The sequence below is a fragment of the Berghia stephanieae genome, chromosome 8 (assembly GCF_034508935.2).
Source record: "Berghia stephanieae isolate SIO BIC M18660-M18661 chromosome 8, UCSD_Bste_1.3, whole genome shotgun sequence".
Lineage (NCBI taxonomy): Eukaryota > Metazoa > Mollusca > Gastropoda > Nudibranchia > Aeolidiidae > Berghia > Berghia stephanieae.
The window spans coordinates 12480465-12500427 of record NC_088367.1 but is presented as its reverse complement, the minus strand read 5'-3'; the positions used below and the strand labels follow the sequence as shown (position 1 = coordinate 12500427).

The 19963-nt window shown below is 37.3% G+C and overlaps 1 protein-coding gene across 3 annotated transcripts in view; it reads left to right on the top strand.

Annotated features, from left to right (window-relative positions):
• The window catches only part of LOC144978177 (uncharacterized), a 67072-nt gene extending 48218 nt beyond the window's left edge, over nt 1-18854 (top strand). For 2 of the 3 annotated variants that reach the window (XM_078923895.1, XM_078923894.1), the window contains exons 2-8: nt 1403-1565; nt 2979-3138; nt 5005-5105; nt 9088-9231; nt 12334-12499; nt 13339-13445; nt 14376-18854. In XM_078923895.1, the coding sequence (XP_078780021.1) occupies nt 1484-1565; nt 2979-3138; nt 5005-5105; nt 9088-9231; nt 12334-12499; nt 13339-13445; nt 14376-14491 (876 nt within the window). In that variant the 5' untranslated portion in view covers nt 1403-1483 and the 3' untranslated portion in view covers nt 14492-18854. The remainder of the gene's footprint in view (nt 1-1402; nt 1566-2978; nt 3139-5004; nt 5106-9087; nt 9232-12333; nt 12500-13338; nt 13446-14375) is intronic. The other variant, XR_013646478.1, reaches the window with a different exon arrangement.
• Nucleotides 18855-19963: the final 1109 nt, after the last annotated feature.

Sequence of the window (19963 nt, the reverse complement as noted above, 5' to 3'; positions counted from 1 at the left end):
TAATAATAATAATAATAATAATAATAATACACGGTTTTATATAAAGCCAAACCCCGTATCTTAACAAGCTCAAAGGGCTTCCCACTTTTGAAATGTTTTAAACCAAGAATTCTTCAGTGCTAAGGCCTCTGATATGTATTGGAAGGGAATTCCAGATAAGGGGTGTCAAATATTCAAAAGCGAGTTTTTTTTGTTTTTGTTTTGTTTTTTTGGGGGCTTCACGAGAATGTGATTATCAGACTTTGATCTTAGTTTTCTGGCTTTTTTAAAGCTTTTATTATTATTTTTTTTTTACAAGCTATTATTAGCCGACAGTAAGTTGCTAAAAATATGAAACCGGCACGTCATATTATGGAGAAAGACTCAGCCACCCGATCATTGCTTGGTGGACAGGGGAGTGGGAGGGGAGAGGGGGGGGGGGGGGGGGGGGCGTCAGATAAAAAAACCTCGTCTGCACCCCGGATCGATCCTGGTCCCGTGTGAAGCGAGTGCTCTACCAACTGAGCTATCGGGACCCCCAAATTGAATATACCAGCAGCACACAAAAGCTGGGTGTAACCTTTAATTTGTATAGTCTGATTGATACAATTTTCTGAGACTGCGTCTCTAACAGGCTGTCTAAAAATAGTAACAAAGTGTAATGTGACGTCAACTTCGTTCCTTCTATAGATTGTATGAAGTTGACATCACCCAGGTCCTTGTTATTGTTTTTTTGCCATCCGCGTTTATGAGTAATTCTCACTTAACTGTATTATAAACGTTCAAGGTTACACATAGTTTTGGGTGTTAGACTTCATTATTATTATTATTATTATTATTATTATTATTATTATTATTATTATTATTATTATTATTATTATTATTATTATTGTTATTGTGGTTGATGATGATGATGATGATGATGATGATGATGATGATGATGATGATGATGATGATGATGATGATGATGATGATGGTACTACCGCAAACTCGGGGACCCAAATAATTTTGGGGGTTTAGGAGGGGGGGGGGGGGAAACTTTAAAAAAAAAAAAAGTCTAGTAGCGGGTTTGGGAGGGGAGAGACTTTTAAAAAAAAGTTTCCCCCCTCCCAAACCCCCTATTAGAACAAGAATACTTGGGATGTAGTAGCTTATGGAAGGTCTCCCCCCCAAAATTATTTGGGTCCCCGAGTTTGCGGTAGTATCGACTATTCAGACTCGGAGTCCGAATAGCTGCAGCCTAACATCGTTAGGGAGACCTTCCATAAGCTACTACATCCCAAGTATTCTTGTTCTAGTAGGGGGTTTGGGAGGGGGGGGGACTTTTTTTTTCAAAGTCTCCCCCCTCCCAAACCCCCTACCATAGTCAAACCCTTGACCTTGAACTTGTTTAAAGTCCATCATTGCTGTGCATTCTTTCCAGAACAACATCCCACCAGCGTGCCTATTGAATCGTGCCCTCCTTGATATTAACACATGTCCATATTAGGAAAGAGTGTGAAGGATGAAGGTTTTCCATTGGATAATCCTATTGGCTAGCGTATACCACGTGACTTCTCGCAATTCGAGAAGGCGGTCGAGATCAAGTAAGCATGTTCTATGTTATGTTCTATTTTCTATTTACTTTGAGATTAATTGAAAGAGATTGCTAATAATGAATATAGATGATATTATGAATGATAATAATGAAAATAGATGATATTATGAATGATAATGATGAAAATATATGATATTATGAATGATAATGATGAAAGTAGATGACATTATGAATGATAATGATGAAAGAAGATGATATTTTAAATGATAATAACATATAATCTATTATTTATATTTTTTTTATCATAAAAATAAAGGGCCAGCGTGGTTCATCGTTCTTTGCTTCGTACCCGAAAGGTACCGAGTTCGATCACCTGCCGCTGCGCTGTGTGGCCTTGAGCAAGTCATCTCGCCCTAGCTCAATTTGCGACGCTGCACTACGGCTGACGCCAGGGTTATTCCAGTGTTTCCTTGGAATAGACCCTTGAGACATATTTCCCATATGGGATGAATAAAGGAAATTTTATTTCATTTTCTATATCACTTATCCTTGCTTTAACTCTACTCACTTCCTCACGTCACCTTATTCTGATGACCGAGGAGATTGTAGAGGAAACATGAGAGATATTACAAATCTCGGCCGTACTCTGGAAAAACCCATATTTCAATATTTGGCCAGAAAACTCGTCCTTCAAATATCGATCGATTTAAATGACCTTCAGCTTGGCAAAAAAAACTCTCAAACCTGGGACTTCGCGAAGTTATGAATTCAATGGAAGTAGTTGTTTTCCTGTAAAGTAGTCCTTTAGAGCCACCAGGCTTATGGAGTCGGAGTTTATTCCGGTTTCTATAGCATGATAATACAGATAATAGTAATGACTTGGTAACTTTGCCTTTGAAGCAAGTGAACTATCGGGACTCCCGATATATAGTTTAAATAAAAACCTCACTTTTCAAATCTTTTTGGCATCTTGTCCTACCCGACGTAAAACCCTTTTGAGAAAAGTCTTCTTCTTCTTCAAGTACCAAGTCTGTGCCAGACATCGGTGATCATGGTACGCCATTCATCTCTCTAATCAGGTAACCTCAGAAAACTAATATTACTTTTCTCTTCCTTTGTCACCCAACTGTTCAAACTATTCAAATATGTTTTTCTTGGTCTACCTTTACTCTTTTTACCTCCTATGTCTTTTTCTTTTTGTACTAATTAATAACCTTTTAGTTTCAGATTGCTCTGCTACTTCTTCATAAGTTTTCTTCTCCGTCCATGAGATTCTTAACATCCTTCTAAGAAACCACATTTCTGCTGCCTCCAGTAATTTCTTTCTAATGTATTTTGTAATTGTCCAGCTTTCACAGCCATATAATAATACTAGAAAAGTGACAATCTACAAATTACCTCTTTCGTCCTCCTCCCCTCAACCTCCCATCACATCAATCTCCGTCACCCACCAAACCCTCAGTGTGTGCTGTCCACCCTCGTCTTCAAGACAAATGGCATTTCCTGGAACAGAGACGCTCCTTTGTCAAAATCCGGGCCAGACATTTCATCTACAAGAACGGGGGAATCCAGACGATCAAGTTCAGGTGTGTCAAGAGTATGGAAAATATTTACCTGCTCAGGTAAGTCTTGGGTTTGATCTCGACAAAAATGTGTGGATGGTGTTGAAATCTTGGTAATCTCTTGATCTTGTGCTTGTTCTTGTTCTTTCTCTTGTTGTTGTTGTTGTTGTTGTTGTTGTTGTTGTTGTTCTTCTTCTTCTTCTTCTTCTTCTTCTTCTTCTTCTTCTTCTTCTCTTCTTCTTTTCTTCTTTTTTCTTCTTCTTCTTCTTCTTTCTTCTTCTTCTTCTTTCTTCTTCTTCTTCTTTTCTTCTTCTTTCTCTTTTCTCTTTCTTCTTCTTCTTCTTCTTCTTCTTCTTCTTCTTCTTCTTCTTCTTCTGTGGTTATTCCAGTCTTCCCTTGGAATAGTCCACAGAGACAAATTTCCCCTATGGGATGTTTAAAGGGAATTTTATTTTTTATTTTTATTTTATATGTATTTTTTCAATAATTGCTGAATGTGATAATGTCTTATCAAATTCAATCTCTTGATTGGTTACCAAATAATAATTACAAAAACTTCACCACATGGGACTCAGTGTTGTGGCTTTTGTATTTATGAATTATGTGGTTTTGTGTCTTCTTCACTCGTAGGAACCATCGATCAATAAAAGAATAGATGCTTTGCGCTTAGGTAAACTACTCACAACATTAGCCAGCCAGAAAATAAAGTAATATAGCTACCAATACACAAAATTATGTGTAACCATGAACGTTTACAGTATGATTGATAGAATTTAGTGAAAACTTATCACCAATATGGCTGTCTAAACACAATAACAATGAGCTGAGTGACGTCAACTTTATTCCTTTTATAGATAGGTCGAAGATGACGTCACTCAGGTCTTTGTTATTATTTTTTTTTTGCCATCCGCGTTTATGAGTAATTATTACTAAACTGTATTAACCTGACTATAAACGATCATGGTTACACAGAATTTTGTGTGTTGGTCCGTTATACTTCCGGATGACAATGTTGTGAGCTCCTTAGCCAAGCACATACTATCTATAGATGGAACGAAGTTGACGCCACGCAGCTTTTTTTATTGTTATTTTTAATGGTTATTTCTCACTAAATTAGTCTATAGATAGTATGCGCTTGGCTAAGAAGCTCATAACATTGCCATCCGGAAGTATAACGGACCAACACACAAAACTGTGTGTATTCCTGAACGTTTATAGTCGAGTTAATAAAGTTCAGTGAGCATTACTCATAAACGCGGACGGCAAAAAACAGTAACAAAGACCTGAGTGACGTCATCTTCGAACTATCTATATCCATTAGACTATAAACGTTTAAGGTTACGCATAGTTTTGTGCGTTGGTACTCTTTATCCGGCTGGCGTATGTCGTGAGTGAGTCTTTTTAGTAAATAAACAGCATCAATACATCTACAGTATTCACTGTGTTGCTGGACACAACTAATGGACATTCTTCTTCAAGTACCAAGTCTGTGCCAGACATCGGTGATCATGGTACGCCATTCATCTCTCTGATCAGATAACCTCAAAAAACTAGTATTACTCTTCTCTTTTTTTTGTCACCCAGCTGTTCAAACTATTCAAATATGTTTTTCTTGGTCTGCCTTTACTCTTTTTGCCGTCTATCTTTCCTGTGAGAGCAAGATGTTCAATAGAAAGTTCGAAGATGACGTCAATCAGGTATTTGTTATTATTTTTTGCCATCCGCGTTTATGAGTAATGCTCACTGAACTGTATTAACCTGACTGTAAACGTTCATGGATACGCACAGTTTTATGTGTTGGTCCGTTATACTTCCGGATGGCAATGTTATGAGCTTCTTAGCCAAGCGCGTCCTATCTATACATTTATGTCTAAGGGAGATAATCTGTGATAATTAAACGCACTCCCCTAATTCATTCCTGTTCAGAAAACGAAACTACAACGGGACCGACAGCGGTATCTTGTGTCTTGGATTCAGTTACATCGCCGATCACCCAAGGGCGGAATATTTTGTCACCAGACTAATGGGTGAGTCAGAATCATCATCATCATCATCATCATCATCATCATCATCATCATCATCATCATCATCATCATCATCATCATCATCATTATCATTATCATTATCATCATCATTATCATCCCATCATCATCATCATCATCATCATCATCATCATCATCATCATCATCATCATCATCATCATCATCATCATTTCATCATCATCATCATTATCAGTATCATTATCATTATCATCATCATCACCATCACTCCATCTCATCATCATCATCATTCATCATATCATCATCATCATCATCAATCATTATCATCATCATCATCAGCTCATCATCATCATCATCATCATCATCATCATCATTCATCATCATCATCATCATCATCATCATCATCATCATCATCATCATCATCATCATCATCATTATCATTATCATTATCATATCATCATCATCATCATCATATTATCATCATCATCAGCATCATCATATCATATCATATCATCATCATCATCATCATCATCAAACATCATCATCATCATCATCATTCATCATCATCATCATCATCATTAATAATATCATTATCATTATCATCATCGTCATCACCATCATCATCATCATCATCTCCATCATTATCGTCGTCGTCATCATCATCATCATCATCATCATCATCATCATCATCATCATTATCATCATTACCACCACCACCACCACCACCACCATCATCGTCATCATCATCATCAACTTCATCCTCAACAATGTTATATCAAGCCTATAATTGCCTTCCTTCACCCATAAGACCCCCTGCGAACACAGTGCAAATAGCATTGAGCTGTTTTTGATATGATAACTTCCCATTATTTTTGAAGCATTTTACAAGAACAGACAATATAATATAAGATAAGATATTTATTATTCATCCATTGGGGAAATCAATATGTATTTTGCACATATGGTTCTTACGTACATGATAATATTAGTAAACAGTAATGACATTTGTAAGCACACATCGCCAAACAAACAATAAATATAAAGATACACAAAGGGTTGTACCAAAACAACATTGGCGTTTATAGTCCTTCAGAGCCATTAGGAGTTTATCCCGGTGTCCATAGCGTGATCGAGTTGTTTTCTTAACCTCTCTCCCCCCCCCCCCTTTCCCCTTGCACCCCATCCTCCTCCAGCAGTAATTGGGTAACTGGGTCTGTTGGATCTGGCGAAAAGTACTTTGCAATAGACTGACGTCCTATCCAAAGGATAGCAAGCAATTGGCATTGTCCGTTTCACGCTATAGAAACCGGGATAAACTCCTTATGGCCGCAGTGCAGAGGCACAAACTGAACTTGAGCCGGGTGACTTGCTTGCTCGAGGACACACAGCGGAGCAGGTAATCAAACTCGGTACCTTTCGGGTACGAAGCAAAGACCGTACCCGCTGAGCCACGCTGGTCCCCTTCAATACCGTGACACCGTGCGGCTATGTGGTCTAGTGGTATGACACTCGGATCGGAAGGTCCTGGGTTCGAGCCTCGCTTCGGCGCATAGTTGAGTCCTTGGAGAAGGCTCTTTACTCACATTCTCTCACCGTACTCAGGTGTAAAAATGATTACCTGGTCGTTAACAGCGTTGTCTCTGTCCCAAAAATTTGTAATATCGCCTGACAGGCATCATGTCTCGTCCTACATGTTATGTGTTGCTGTTGGCCAGGGACCTCTTGCAAAGCACTTTGAGCACGTTTAGTGGATATTGCGCTATATAAAAGCTCAACACTCCAACACAATTAGACATAAAATGGACCAAATTTAAAATGTGTTTGGGTTTTTTTTCTTGAGAAAAGGGAGGCAATAAAACAAAAATAAATGACCTGAATATTAAATTGGTTCCTTTGTCCGCCTAAATGATCGGAGCGGAGTCTTCTGGGTTTTTAGGGAAAATGACAAGGGGGAGATAACCAAACAGATTACAACTTCCTGCGTAATACACGATAATTGGGCCCGGGGTAGATCCCCATCAGGCAATTTAATCCCGTGTAGAATCAACTTCCGGTATTGATTCATCATCATCATCATCGAAGAAACGCAGGCCATTTCATTTTGTTGGCGGTTGGAGGAGGGGGGCCGAGGGAGGCCGAGGGGTGGGGGTGGGGTGGTGATGGGGGAGGGGCGAGGCGAGGGAAGGGGAGGGGTGGGGATGGGGGACACACAACTCTTATCAAATGTTAATGGGTCTTGCAATAATAGCTGCAATATTTTTTTTTTGTTTTTCTTCTTGCGAATCGCAAGTATCTATGAGAAAATTTCCGTGAAAACGGTTTTAAAGACGCAGTTAGTAACCAATCGAACGCTTTTTGTTTACATTCCAAGATCCCTATAGATAGAATGCGCTTGGCCAAGGAGTTCACAACATTGCCATCCGGAAGTATAACGGACCAACACACAAACTCTGTGTAACCATGAACTTTTATAGTCTGGTTAATACAGTTTAGTGAGAACAACTCACAAACGCGGATGACAAAAACCATAACAAAGGCCTGAGTGACGTCATCTGCATACCATCTATACAGAGAGGACAATCAAATATTTCTCTGGCCGTCGATCTGTTGTTGTTTTTTTTTTGTTTTGTTTTTTAAATTTAGTTATATATTTATGTTTTCATTGGGGGTGGAGGTTGTTGGCTGAAGAAAGGTTTTGAGCCCAAAACGTTCAGTTCATCGTCTGTTGTTCTTTTATGAAACTGTTACATCCATTTTTTGTTTATTGCTACAAACGCCGGAAGTCTTAATAGCTCAGTCGGTAGAGCACTCGCTTCACAAGCAAAGGGACCGAGATTGAGAGGCGTGGTTATCTAAGTGTCTATTGCATATCGGGCCTGAATACATGAATGCCTTCAAAAATCTACTTGTTAACCCTCTCCATACCATCCCTTGGAAAATCGTCACATTCGTTACGATGCAACCAAAAGTTTTCTCATTCTGATATCCTTTGTACATCACAAATTATAAAGAAAATACTTTGTTATAGCGATAAACACTGGACAATTGGATTCAGTAGTCTGATGTCACGCAGCCCGGCAACGGCGGCCATCTTGGTTCTAAACAAAGAAAATTATTACTTTTTATTCTTCATGCTGGCTAGAACTTTTCATTCCCTTTTCATATGCCTTTTGATCAGAATGTGTAAAAGTCAAAACATGATCAAATTTGTGTGTTTTTTCCTCTGGAAACGTTTTTATGCTCGCCGGAGAAATATTTTATTCGGGCGTCCGCCATTGTTCCGATAGTTTAGAGCCAGTGTTACTAAGTTACCATGCGTCATTAGGAAGGAAGTGACGTTACGACTATTGAATCCTATTATATATGTATAGAATGCATTTATTCCTTTACTGTTTGAGAAGAAAAAAATATGTGACCATCGTCTCAAAACGGTATTATGTCGGAACGAACCATATGCTTAAAAGCCGAATAAATGTTAAACTTATCAAAAATATAAATTGTTGGCATTAGCATCCTAAAATATGGTATCCATTCTCCTCAATAAAACATACAAACTCAACACAATGCTGATATTTCTGACAATAAATTCAGTTTTCAACATCTTAACTATATATACCGTTTTGAGGCGAAGGGTCACATATTTTTGTGTTGGGTGGGTGTGAAGTTTCAAGTAAAATTCTAAAAATGGCTGGTAAGGAGCGAGTTAACTCTCTCCTTGCCAGCTATTTTTAGAATGTCCCCCGAAAATTCACACCCACCCAGCACAAAAATAGACTTTTCTTACTCAAAAAAAGGAACAATTGAGCTCTACAACACAGTGTTTAGTATTTATAGCTGTAATCAAAGCATTTCTTAATATTTTGTTATGTACAAGAGAAATGAGAATGAGAAAATTGTCGGTTACATCGTAACGAATGTAACAATTTTCCTATGGGTGGTAAGGAGAGGGTTAATACGGTTTTGAGGTTGTGACTCACTAATCATTTCTTGTGTTCCTCCAACCAACCAGGTGAAGGCGATGGCACCCATCTGATGAGCCCTGTCGTGGTCCCCAAGAAAACCAAGCTGTCCATCCATACAATGTGTGATATGCAGAGGCGGCCCCAACCAGACCCTGTCATGTTCACAACACACGCTTTCATCAGACGTTCACGTAGGTAGACTACACATTTTATGACCTATTTAGATGTACGGTCAATACATCCAAGGTCGGACGGATATCCAAAAATTATGTAGATAGAATGCGCTTGGCTAAGAAGTTCACTCTTTGCCATCCGGAAGTATACCGGACCAACACACAAAACTTTGTGTAACCATGAACGTTTATAGTCTGGTTAACCACGCGGATGGCAAAAAAAAAAACAAAAAAAAAAAAACCAATAACAAAGCCCTGTGTGACGTCAACTTCGAACTATCTCTAGATAGTATGCGCTTGGCTAAGAAGCTCACAACGTTGCAATTCAGAAGTATAGATAGAATGCGCTTGGCCAAGGAGTTCACAACATTGCCATCCGGAAGTATAACGGACCAACACACAAACTCAGTGTAACCATGAACGTTTATAGTCAGGTTAATACTGTTTAGTGAGAACAACTCACAAACGCGGATGGCAAACACAATAACAAAGGCCTGGGTGACGTCATCTTCGAACTATCTATCGATAGTTTGAAATTGATGTCACTCAGGTCTATGTCATTGATTTTATTTTTTATTTTATAATTTTTTTTTTACCATCCTTGTTTATGAGTAAGTCTCACTAAACTGTATTAACAAGACTATAAACGTTTAAGGTTACACATAGTTTTGTGTGTTGGTCCGTTATACTTCCTGATGGCAATGTCGTGAGCTTCTTAGCCAAGCACATACTATCTATTTTATGTTGTAAACAATATACTTCTCATTTACCAGTTAAATAGGCATGATCTACATTAAATTTCCATGTACTTGAGGTCATTGGTCACATTGGAATATGTGCTCAAAGTGACCCATATAGTGAAAAGTGTTCACAGTTTTTGAAATATTGAACATGTATTTTACAACTTTCATAAACAAAGCAGCGTGTTTACATTTCTGAAGAAATATCAAATCGTTGGACAGCAACAAATCATGTGATTGATGACTTGGTTGGACGAAAACATGAATTAAGCACGCTCCCATTTGCCGTTCTCTTAAAGACACGTATTTTAACATTTGGCCAGAAAACTGGTCCTTCAAGTATCGATCGATTTAAATGTTCCTCTTCTCGTCAAAAACGATCAAACCTGGGACCAGTGACTGGGTAGCTGGTATGTTAGATCTGGCGGGAAGAATTTTTCGATATACTAGCGTCATAGCAAGCAATTGTTATTATCCGTTTAATGCCATAGACACTGGGATAAACTTCTGCGCAATGTGGCTGATTTTTTTTTAAAAAGTCGTCCTTCAGAGTCATTAGGCCCGTGGAGCCGGAGTTTATCCCAGTTTCTATAGCGTGAAACGGACAATAACAATTGCAATAACAATTCCTTTGGATAGGACGCTATGTATCGCAAAGTTCTTTCCGCCAGATCTATTCACCCAGCTACTCATTCACCGCTGAGTAGACAGGGGGAATTAGTAAAAAAAAAAATCTCGACTGCACCCGGGATCGATCTCGGCCCCTTTGCGTGTGAAGTGCTCTACCAACTGAGCTATCGGGGCCCTCGTTGTTTAGAAGGGCTTCTTTTATTTTACAAAAGGTAACTAAAATAAATGGACATTTTATTTTTTATTTCACATCCTCAAAGCGTTTCATATTGCGCCATTAAATTGTTCGGGGAGGCCAATGGAAACTCAATTAATTCCGCTATTATGCAATGCAAGCCCCCCACCCCCTCCCCCTCCCCCCATTACAGACAAAATCATTTATCCTGAAGATATGAATGGAGACGGAAACAAGAAAAAAAACGAGAAGTATAGAAATATTTTTAGCAACACAAACACTGTCGGAAATGAAGGATTTGGGATTCGTCGTTAAAACATGAGATGTCATTGACTGGAATGCTACACTTTAATAAATAAATAAATAATAAAGTTCCCTTTATTCATCCCCAAGGGGAAATTTGTCTTTAGGGTCTATTCCAAGGGAAGACTGGAATAACCCAGGCGTTAGCCGCAGAGCAGCGCCGCAAAGTGAGCAAGGACGAGGTGACTTGCTCAAGGCCACACAGCGCAGGGGCGAAGTGATTGAACTCTGTACCTTTCAGTCCGAAGCAACAAGAGTACTCTGCCCCTTTAGCAACACAAACACTGTTGGAAATGAAGGATTTGGGATTCGTCATTATAACATGAGATGTCATTGTCTGCAATGCCACACTTTAACGTAAACAACGAGCTTTTCATGGAGTTCCGAGTCAACTTCAGCACTGAACATTTAGTATGACAAGACATGATGACGTTTGTAAGATTCTATTAAAATGTATTTTCGACAATAAAGATTGATTGAGCTTTTATATGGCGCAATATCCACTATATACTAAACGTGCTCAAAGCGCTTTACAAGGTATCCCTGGCCAACAGCAATACTTAACTAATCGGACGGGACATGACGGCTATATTACATTTTTTTCGGACAGAGACACCGCTGAGTAAGGTGAGAGAATGTGAGCAAAGAGTCTTCTCCACTGTGGTAAGACATTCGCTTTCGGATCGGAGGTCCTGGGCTCGAGCCTCTCTCGGCGTATAGTTGAGACCTTGGAATAGGCTCTTTACTCACATTATCTCATCGTACTCATGTATAAAAAGAGTACCTGGACGCTAACAGCATTCTCTCTGTCCGAAAAAAAAGTGTGATATCGCCTAACAGGCGTCATGTTTCGTTCTACAAGATGTTAAATGTTTGACTATGGACCCCTTTGTAAAGCGCTTTGAGCATGTTTAGTGGATACCGCGCTATACAAATGCTCAAGTTTATGTTTGTGAAAGGGTGTCGTCAGTCAACAATTAAAACCCTAATCCCCTCCTAACCAACTGTAGGAAGATCGTCACATACGTTACGATACAACTAACATTTTTCTTATTCAAAGTTCTTTTGTACATCATAAACTTTAAAGAAAATGAACAGTGTGTTGTAGAGCATGTTTTGTTAAATAAATTATTTATCGCAAGAACTGTACTATTATTGCATTAGAGTGATAAAAAAATATATTTTTGTGTTATTTGGGTGTGCGTTTTGGGGAAAATCCTGAAAATGGCTGGGAAGGAGAGAGTTATAAAACATTTCTGTGTATTCCTCCAGTACCGGGCTGCAAGTTCCCCAGGGACATTCAGGGCCGATGGAACTACACCTATCAACACGCCAAGAAGATTGAAATTTGGAGCAGGAACTCAACCCTCCATCTGATGAATGGAAAACGCGTCAAGTTTCATTGCGACAAGAAAGACGGCGGGATATTTGTCTTACGGTGAGTAAGTAAATAACGATAAAGGGGAAATCCGAAACGTTCACTCTATCTGTTTTCGTATATTAAATTGAAGCTTACATTCAATTTCACATTGTTATTAATTGTCAGAATAATGCATCAGATCGGACAGTACTTACTTTTTATAATGAAAATGGTGCTGCTCGAAGCTCGAAGAAATAAATAACAATGTTAAATTGAATATAAGCTTCAATTTAATATACGAAAACAGATAACATGGACGTTTCGGGTTTCCCCTTTATCAACAAAACAGGATGAATGAAACACATTGGATTTCATTCATCCTGTTTTGTTGATAAAAGGGACTTCAATCCGCGATAGAAATGCGTTAAATAAGATAGAAAGGGGATGGGCTATTTGTGTTGGAATTCCTCGAGAAAACGAGGATAAAGATCACCAAAGACCAAAGCATTTTGTTACACCTAGTGTTACTAATGTCAATAACTTTATTATCCAAAACAGAACTACCATGTAATATCGCCTAACAGGCGTCATGTTTCGTCCTATATAAAAGCTCAATTTAAAGTTCAATTTATATGTGACCCATCGTCTCAAAACGGTATTATGTCGGAACGAACCATATGATCAAAAGCGATTTAAATGTTAAACTGGTCAAAAATATAAATTGTTGGCATTAGCATCCTAAAATATGGTATCCATTATCCTCAATAAAACATACAAACTCAACACAAGTCTGATATTTCTGACTATAAATTCAATTTTCAACATCTTAACTATCCCGACTTAATACCGTTTTCATGGCGAAGGGTCACATATTGTATTTCTTATGTTTCACATGTTCGTGTTGCCCTTTTCCCCAGAGCCCACAAGTACGTTGATAGCAACACGGACGCCATCATGTGTGCTGAGTTTTCTGCCATGCCTGATAATGATCCATATTACAGGTTTAAAGTCTCCAGACACAACAGTGAGTTGTTTTTCCTTCTTGATAGAACGAAGTTGACGTCACTCAGGTCTTTGTTATTCTTTTTTTTTCTTGCCATCCGCGTTTATGAGTAATTCTCACTAAACTGTATTAACCAGACTATAAACGTTCAAGGTTACACATAGTTTTGTGTGTTGATCCGTTATATTTCCTGACGGCAATGTTGTGAGCTTCTTTGAAAAGTGCATACTATCTCCAACAGCTTAATTGATGGTTCCTCTGTGACCTCTTGTTGCTTTGTATATCAAGCTATTGACACGGATGCCTTTTTAACTATTATCTTATTCATGAGTCTTCAGTTCTTCAATCAACATACACTTTTGAAAATTACGTCAGTTGTCGTATTGTTTATTAAAACTAGTCGAATAAACATTTAAGGTCTACACTCTAACTCCCCCTTATAGGGTACCGACTCATCATTCATATTACAGGAAGGAAATCCCATCCTTACCTTTATATGGCAAATTTTTAAAATATATTTTTATATATATAATTATATAATATATCTTTTCATTGAGTTGTTTTATTTTGGACACGAAACTCTAAAAATAAAGTTTGGCCATGGTATCAACCTTTGACCGTGACCCGAAGACCCATAGCCACCTTTAGTGCTTGCCTATCATACGGAGTGACTTTCACTTCCTGATGAGAGCGAATGCTCGAAACAATATTGTAGAAGTTGATCATAAGTAAATTTTAAAATATATATATATATATATATATATATATATATATATATATATATATATATATATATATATATATATATATATATATAAATGCTCAATTTTATTAATTTTTAATCATAGATAATTCAGCAGTGTGAAAAATAATCTTTTGATGAAAGGTCACCTGATGATGACTGGTTAAACCGTTCTATGTATCGATCTTATAATAATATCTTTCTTCCAGGTGGTCGATTACTGGACAACCAGCTGAAATCTGTCCCATCCACCAAGCCCATCTATATCCAAGTGGACTGTGATTGGATCGGAAGTCCGGCACGCCCAGAATTTCTGTATCCATAGTAACCTGTAAACAAACCGCCATATTGGCGTATGGAAGAATCGACATCTTAAAGTCATTTTCTGACTTTCCCAGGATTAAAAAAAATTTATTACAACACTTTAAAAAAATGGAAATAACGTTTCGATGTTTTCCTTCATAAAGGCAGCCGTTATCGAAAATCATCCTAGCCTGGAATATCATTGATAAATTTGATCCATTGTTTGACCCAGGCAAAATTCATGGAACATATTATAGATAGAACGAAGTTGACGTCATTCGGGTATTTGTAATAGCTTTTTTTTTTGGCCATCCATGTTTATGAGTAATTCTCACTAAACTATATTAACCGACTATAAACGCTCAAGGTTAAATATAGTTTTGTGTGTTGGTCCGTTATATTTCCGGATGGCAATGTTGTGAGTTTCTTAGCCAAGCGCACAGCATCTATAGATAGAATGAAGTTGACGTCACTCAGGTCTTTGTTATTGTTTTTTTTTGCCATCCATATTTATGAGTAATTCTCACTGAACTGTATTAACCGACTATAAACGCTCAAGGTTAATTATAGTTTTGTGTGTTGGTCCGTTATATTTCCGGATGGCAATGTTGTGAGTTTCTTCGCCAAGCGCACAGCATCTATAAGAAAGAAAGGATGGGAAAACTTGATCACATCGCGAACGTTGGACGGAAAAAAGAGCACCTGATCGACAGAGACAAAATGTTACAGTGAATGAATGACATAATCAGTCGGATAGTGAAATGATTTGAACTGAGATATTGTCAAGTTTAGTTAGAATGTCATTTTCTAATCAAGAATGTTTTCGTGTCAGAAATGATTAAAATAACTCTTTTTGTATATCTTCGGGAAATATCACTTCTAAATATTTTTTTTCAAGTTGAAAAATTATGAAATTTGAGAAAAGTTGCTGGATACCATTCCCATACATCTGACTATAACTTTATGAAAAATCACCCGATTTACTTCAAATAAATATTAAAATGCTCTGGTGAGCATATTCTTTCAGAAAATGAAAAAAAGATGCAAATCCAGAATTTTCACCTTCCGACTGATTATGTTATGCACTGACACAAATATTATGTTTTACGGTTTGACAGAATGGCTGGGGACAGACAGAAACAACGACACGTAGCAAAAGATACAGGAAAGAGTGGAGTGGAGCTTAGCCATCGTTAACTTATAGCCTGACGCCAACCAAAAATGACGTCAAAAGACAAGTCTTTGGCCACAAAAGAAAACAATATCGTGAGTTGTATTCAATAGTTCAACCAATGAAATAACTTGTTTCCATGAGCTCTACTAACGACAACTCACTAAGCGGTGCCAAAAACAAAATCTGACGTCAAACTGCCAGTCCTTTTGGATTTCAGTGTCAGGCCGTAGCCATCGTTATGTTATAGCCTGACACTGAAATCCAAAAGGACTGGCAGTTTGACGTCATTATTTGGTTTTTGCACCGCCTAGTGAGTTGTCGTTAGTAGAGCTCATGGAAACAAGTTATTTCATTGGTTGAACTATTGAATACAACTCACGATTTGTTTTCTTTTGTGGCAAAAGACTGGCATTTTGATGTCATTTTTTGGTCAGTATCAGGCCATAACTTTATGAAGGCCACGGTCAGGCTATAACATAACGATGGCTACGAGCGCAGCCATCGTTAACTTATAGCCCGACACTGACCAAAAAATGACGTCAAAAGACAAGTCCTTGGCTACAAAAGAAAACAAATCGTGAGTTGTGTTAAATAGTTCAACCAATGGGATCACTTGTTTCCTTGAGCTCTACTAACGCCAACTCACTAAACGCTGCACAAATTTAAAAAATGATGTCAAACTATAAGTCCTAGTTGGTTCTAGTGTCAGGCTATAAGTTAACGATGGCTACGAGTGGAGAGTCTTGATCCCCAACACAGTGAAGCACGACACAACATCATGATGATGATAATATACTGAGCTCCAATTTGTTAATGTATAGATGGAACGAAATTGACGTCACTCAGCTCTTCGTTATTTTCTATATTCAATAGATAAAATGAAGATGATGTGAATCAAGTCTTTGATATTTTTTTTGCCATCCATGTTTATGACTAATTCTCACTAAACTGTATTTTAACCAGACTATAAACTTTCCAAGGTTACACATACTCGTAGTTCTGTGTGTTGGTCCATTATATTTCCGGATGACAATGTTGTGAGGTTTTTTTAGCCAAACGCACACTATCTATAAATAGAAACGGTTATGAGGCCGAGGGACACGTTTTAATTTTGCATATTGATCATGAAATGCTACTCAAGAACTTCGCAAGGGAGATAAACATGATAAGCAATTTCTTTATCATATATGATTTAATCGTTGAAAGGGAAATAATCGCTAAAATTCATAGAATAAATATTTGGGGCCAACAAACACACCATACATGTTAAATGATATAAACATACAAATGATATATTCACATATATTTGAACCAATGTTTATTATTTTACAGATCTGATAACCCAAGTTTTTGTGGGCTTATCGTTGCAATGAAAATACTCTCAGATCAACGTGTACCTATATGCAGGTCTGACATCCGAACCCACTTATGGGTCTAGATTAACATTGTTGTAATGGACAATATTTTGCGTCATTTTTAAAAGATTCCTATTATAACAACGAGCCCATAAGGAATTAGGTAAGCAGACCTGTAAATAAGTGCACGTCGTCTCAGATCAACGCTAATCAATATATTTTTCACAATAACAATGAATGTCAAAAGAAGCCAAAAACCGCGTGTGGACGTTTGTTAACCTGTCAATGCTTTGTACACGCCAAATGGGTTTAAACTGACGTGATCTTATCTGCAGGTCTGGTACCCCAAGTTGTAATGGCCTCATTGTTGTAAGGGAAATACTCTCAAACCAACGCAAAATCATCATCTCCATTACAACAATGTTAAAACGAGCCCTTAATAGAGTTCAACAGTCGTGATGTCACGTCCCTTGTTATGACGCATAGTAACTGGTTCTAAACTATTGGAACATTGGCGGACGCCAATAATATCTCCATCATCGCCCTTATGAAATACTTCTCTGACGAGCATAAAAGTGTCTCCAGAGGAGAAAGAACATCAAAAATCTGTTCATGTTTTAACTTTTATACATTCTGATCACATGACATGTGAAAAAGTTCAAGCCAGCACGAAGAATTAAAACGTACCGATTTTCTTTGTTTAGAACCAAGCTTCTGGTTGCTGGGCGGATGTGACATTGAATCCTATTTCATCCGGCTATCAGATCTGCAAATACAGTCACTTCGGTATGGATCAGCTCTGTATCTAAAGCATTTGTAACTGAGTTCAACCTATATGCACACAATATGTGTTCTCTTGTCAGACCTGCTTATATATGACCCCTCGCCTCAAAACGGTATTATGTCGGGATGACTGAGATGCTGAATATTGAATTTATAGCCAGAAATCTCAGACTTGGGTTGAAGTTTGTTTGTTTTATAGAGGACAATGATTATCGTATTTTAGAGTCTTCATCATTATCATCATCATCATCATCATCCTCATCATCATCATCATCATCATCATCATCATCATCATCATCATCATCATCATCATCATCATCATCATCATTGCCCTTTTCACCCTGGGTCAGGGTATAGGCCACAGACAAACATTTTCCATCCTTCAGTATCCTGAGCTAACTTTTTTTAAAAATCTCATTCCATGTGTTATCACTTCTCTGTATATCAGCTTCTTTAATTCCTCTCCATGTTCCCCGTGGCCTTCCCCTTGATCTTCTGCCCTGAGGGTTCCAGTCTAATACTTTCTTTGTTATAGTGGAGTCATTCTTTCTAAGGGTGTGTCCAATCCACCTCAATCCTCTTCTTCCTATTTCCTCTCCCACTGGTTTCTGCTGTGTTCTTTTCCATACTTCTTCATTCTTATTCTATCCATCCGTTTTATTCTGAGTAGCTTACGCATGCACCTGTTTACGAAAATCTGTATCCTCCTTATACATGCATTCCAAGTTTCACATCCATACAGTAGGACAGAGTCTTAAATAGCTATAATTTTTATTTTTGACCATTGTAACTTTGATTGTTATCGTATTTTAGAGTCCCAAATAGTGATAATTTATATTTTTGACCAGTGTAACTTTAATCTGACGTATTTAGAATCTGGTTCATTCCGACATAATACCGTTTCGACACGATAGGTCACATATTATGTCCACGTTTGGTTTTCAACCCAATCATTCATTTTATTGATGAAGATCTGAACAAGTGTGTATGAAAGGTGCCAGACAAAGCAAAAAAAAAAAGAAAAAAATACAAAAAAAATATAAAAATAAATAAATAAACCATCCAAAAAAAAATCAGTCGACCTCCACTGGGGGTCGAACCTCAGACCTTCTGGTTACCGGTCAGACGTGTTGCTACCAATACACATTCGTTTCTTTGTTTCATCATTTCCATATTTATGTATTAACTATTGACTTAAATAATAATAATAATAATAATAATAATAATAATAATAATAATAATAATAATAATAATATCTTTATTGACAATGAGGCAATTTTGCATTTGGTTACAGCATATACATAAAATACGCAAACAGACATAAATGAAACAAAAAGTGCAAAACCACACACACACACACACACACACACACGCACAAACACACACTCACAGACTCACACTTACATAGGCTTCGTGTAACCTATCACACCAATCGTCCAATGTATCCCATTTACATATGTGACATATCGTAACAAAATGGTATAATTACCTGATTTGACCCCGAGGGTTCAAGTCCAATTTCAATCTTAACTTATAAAAAGTACTTCAGAGTCATTGGGCACATGGACCCGGAATTTATTCTGGTATCTATAACGTGAAACGGATTAAATCAAAATTGTTAACTCCCCTTTGGATAGGACGCTATTCTATCGTAAAGTATTTTCCGCCAGATCAAAAAGACCCAGCTACCCAATCACTGCTGAATGGAGTGAGGGGGTTGAAAAAATATGGACTTCAGCCCGAGATCGATCTCGATTTCTTTGAGTGTGACGCGAGTGCTCTACCTACTGAGCTATCGGGACCTCCTGTACAAATAAAATCTGATTTTTAAAAATTCCTCCGTTATAGAGAGTGAGTTTTATATTTTAATGAAATATAACAACACTGAAATATCTTATCTAGATTTCTTTTCCCAATCTTACTTTAATGCCTAGATTTCATTACATTGTTTATTACGACATGATGTAATAATAATAATAATAATAATAATAACAATAATAATAACAATAATAATAACAATAATAATAATAATAATAACAATAATAATAATAATAATAATAATAATAATAATAATAATAATAATAATAATAATAATAATAATAATAATAATAATAATAATAATAATAATAATAATAATAATAGAAGAAGAAGAAGAAAGAAGAAGAAGAAGAAGAGAGAAGAA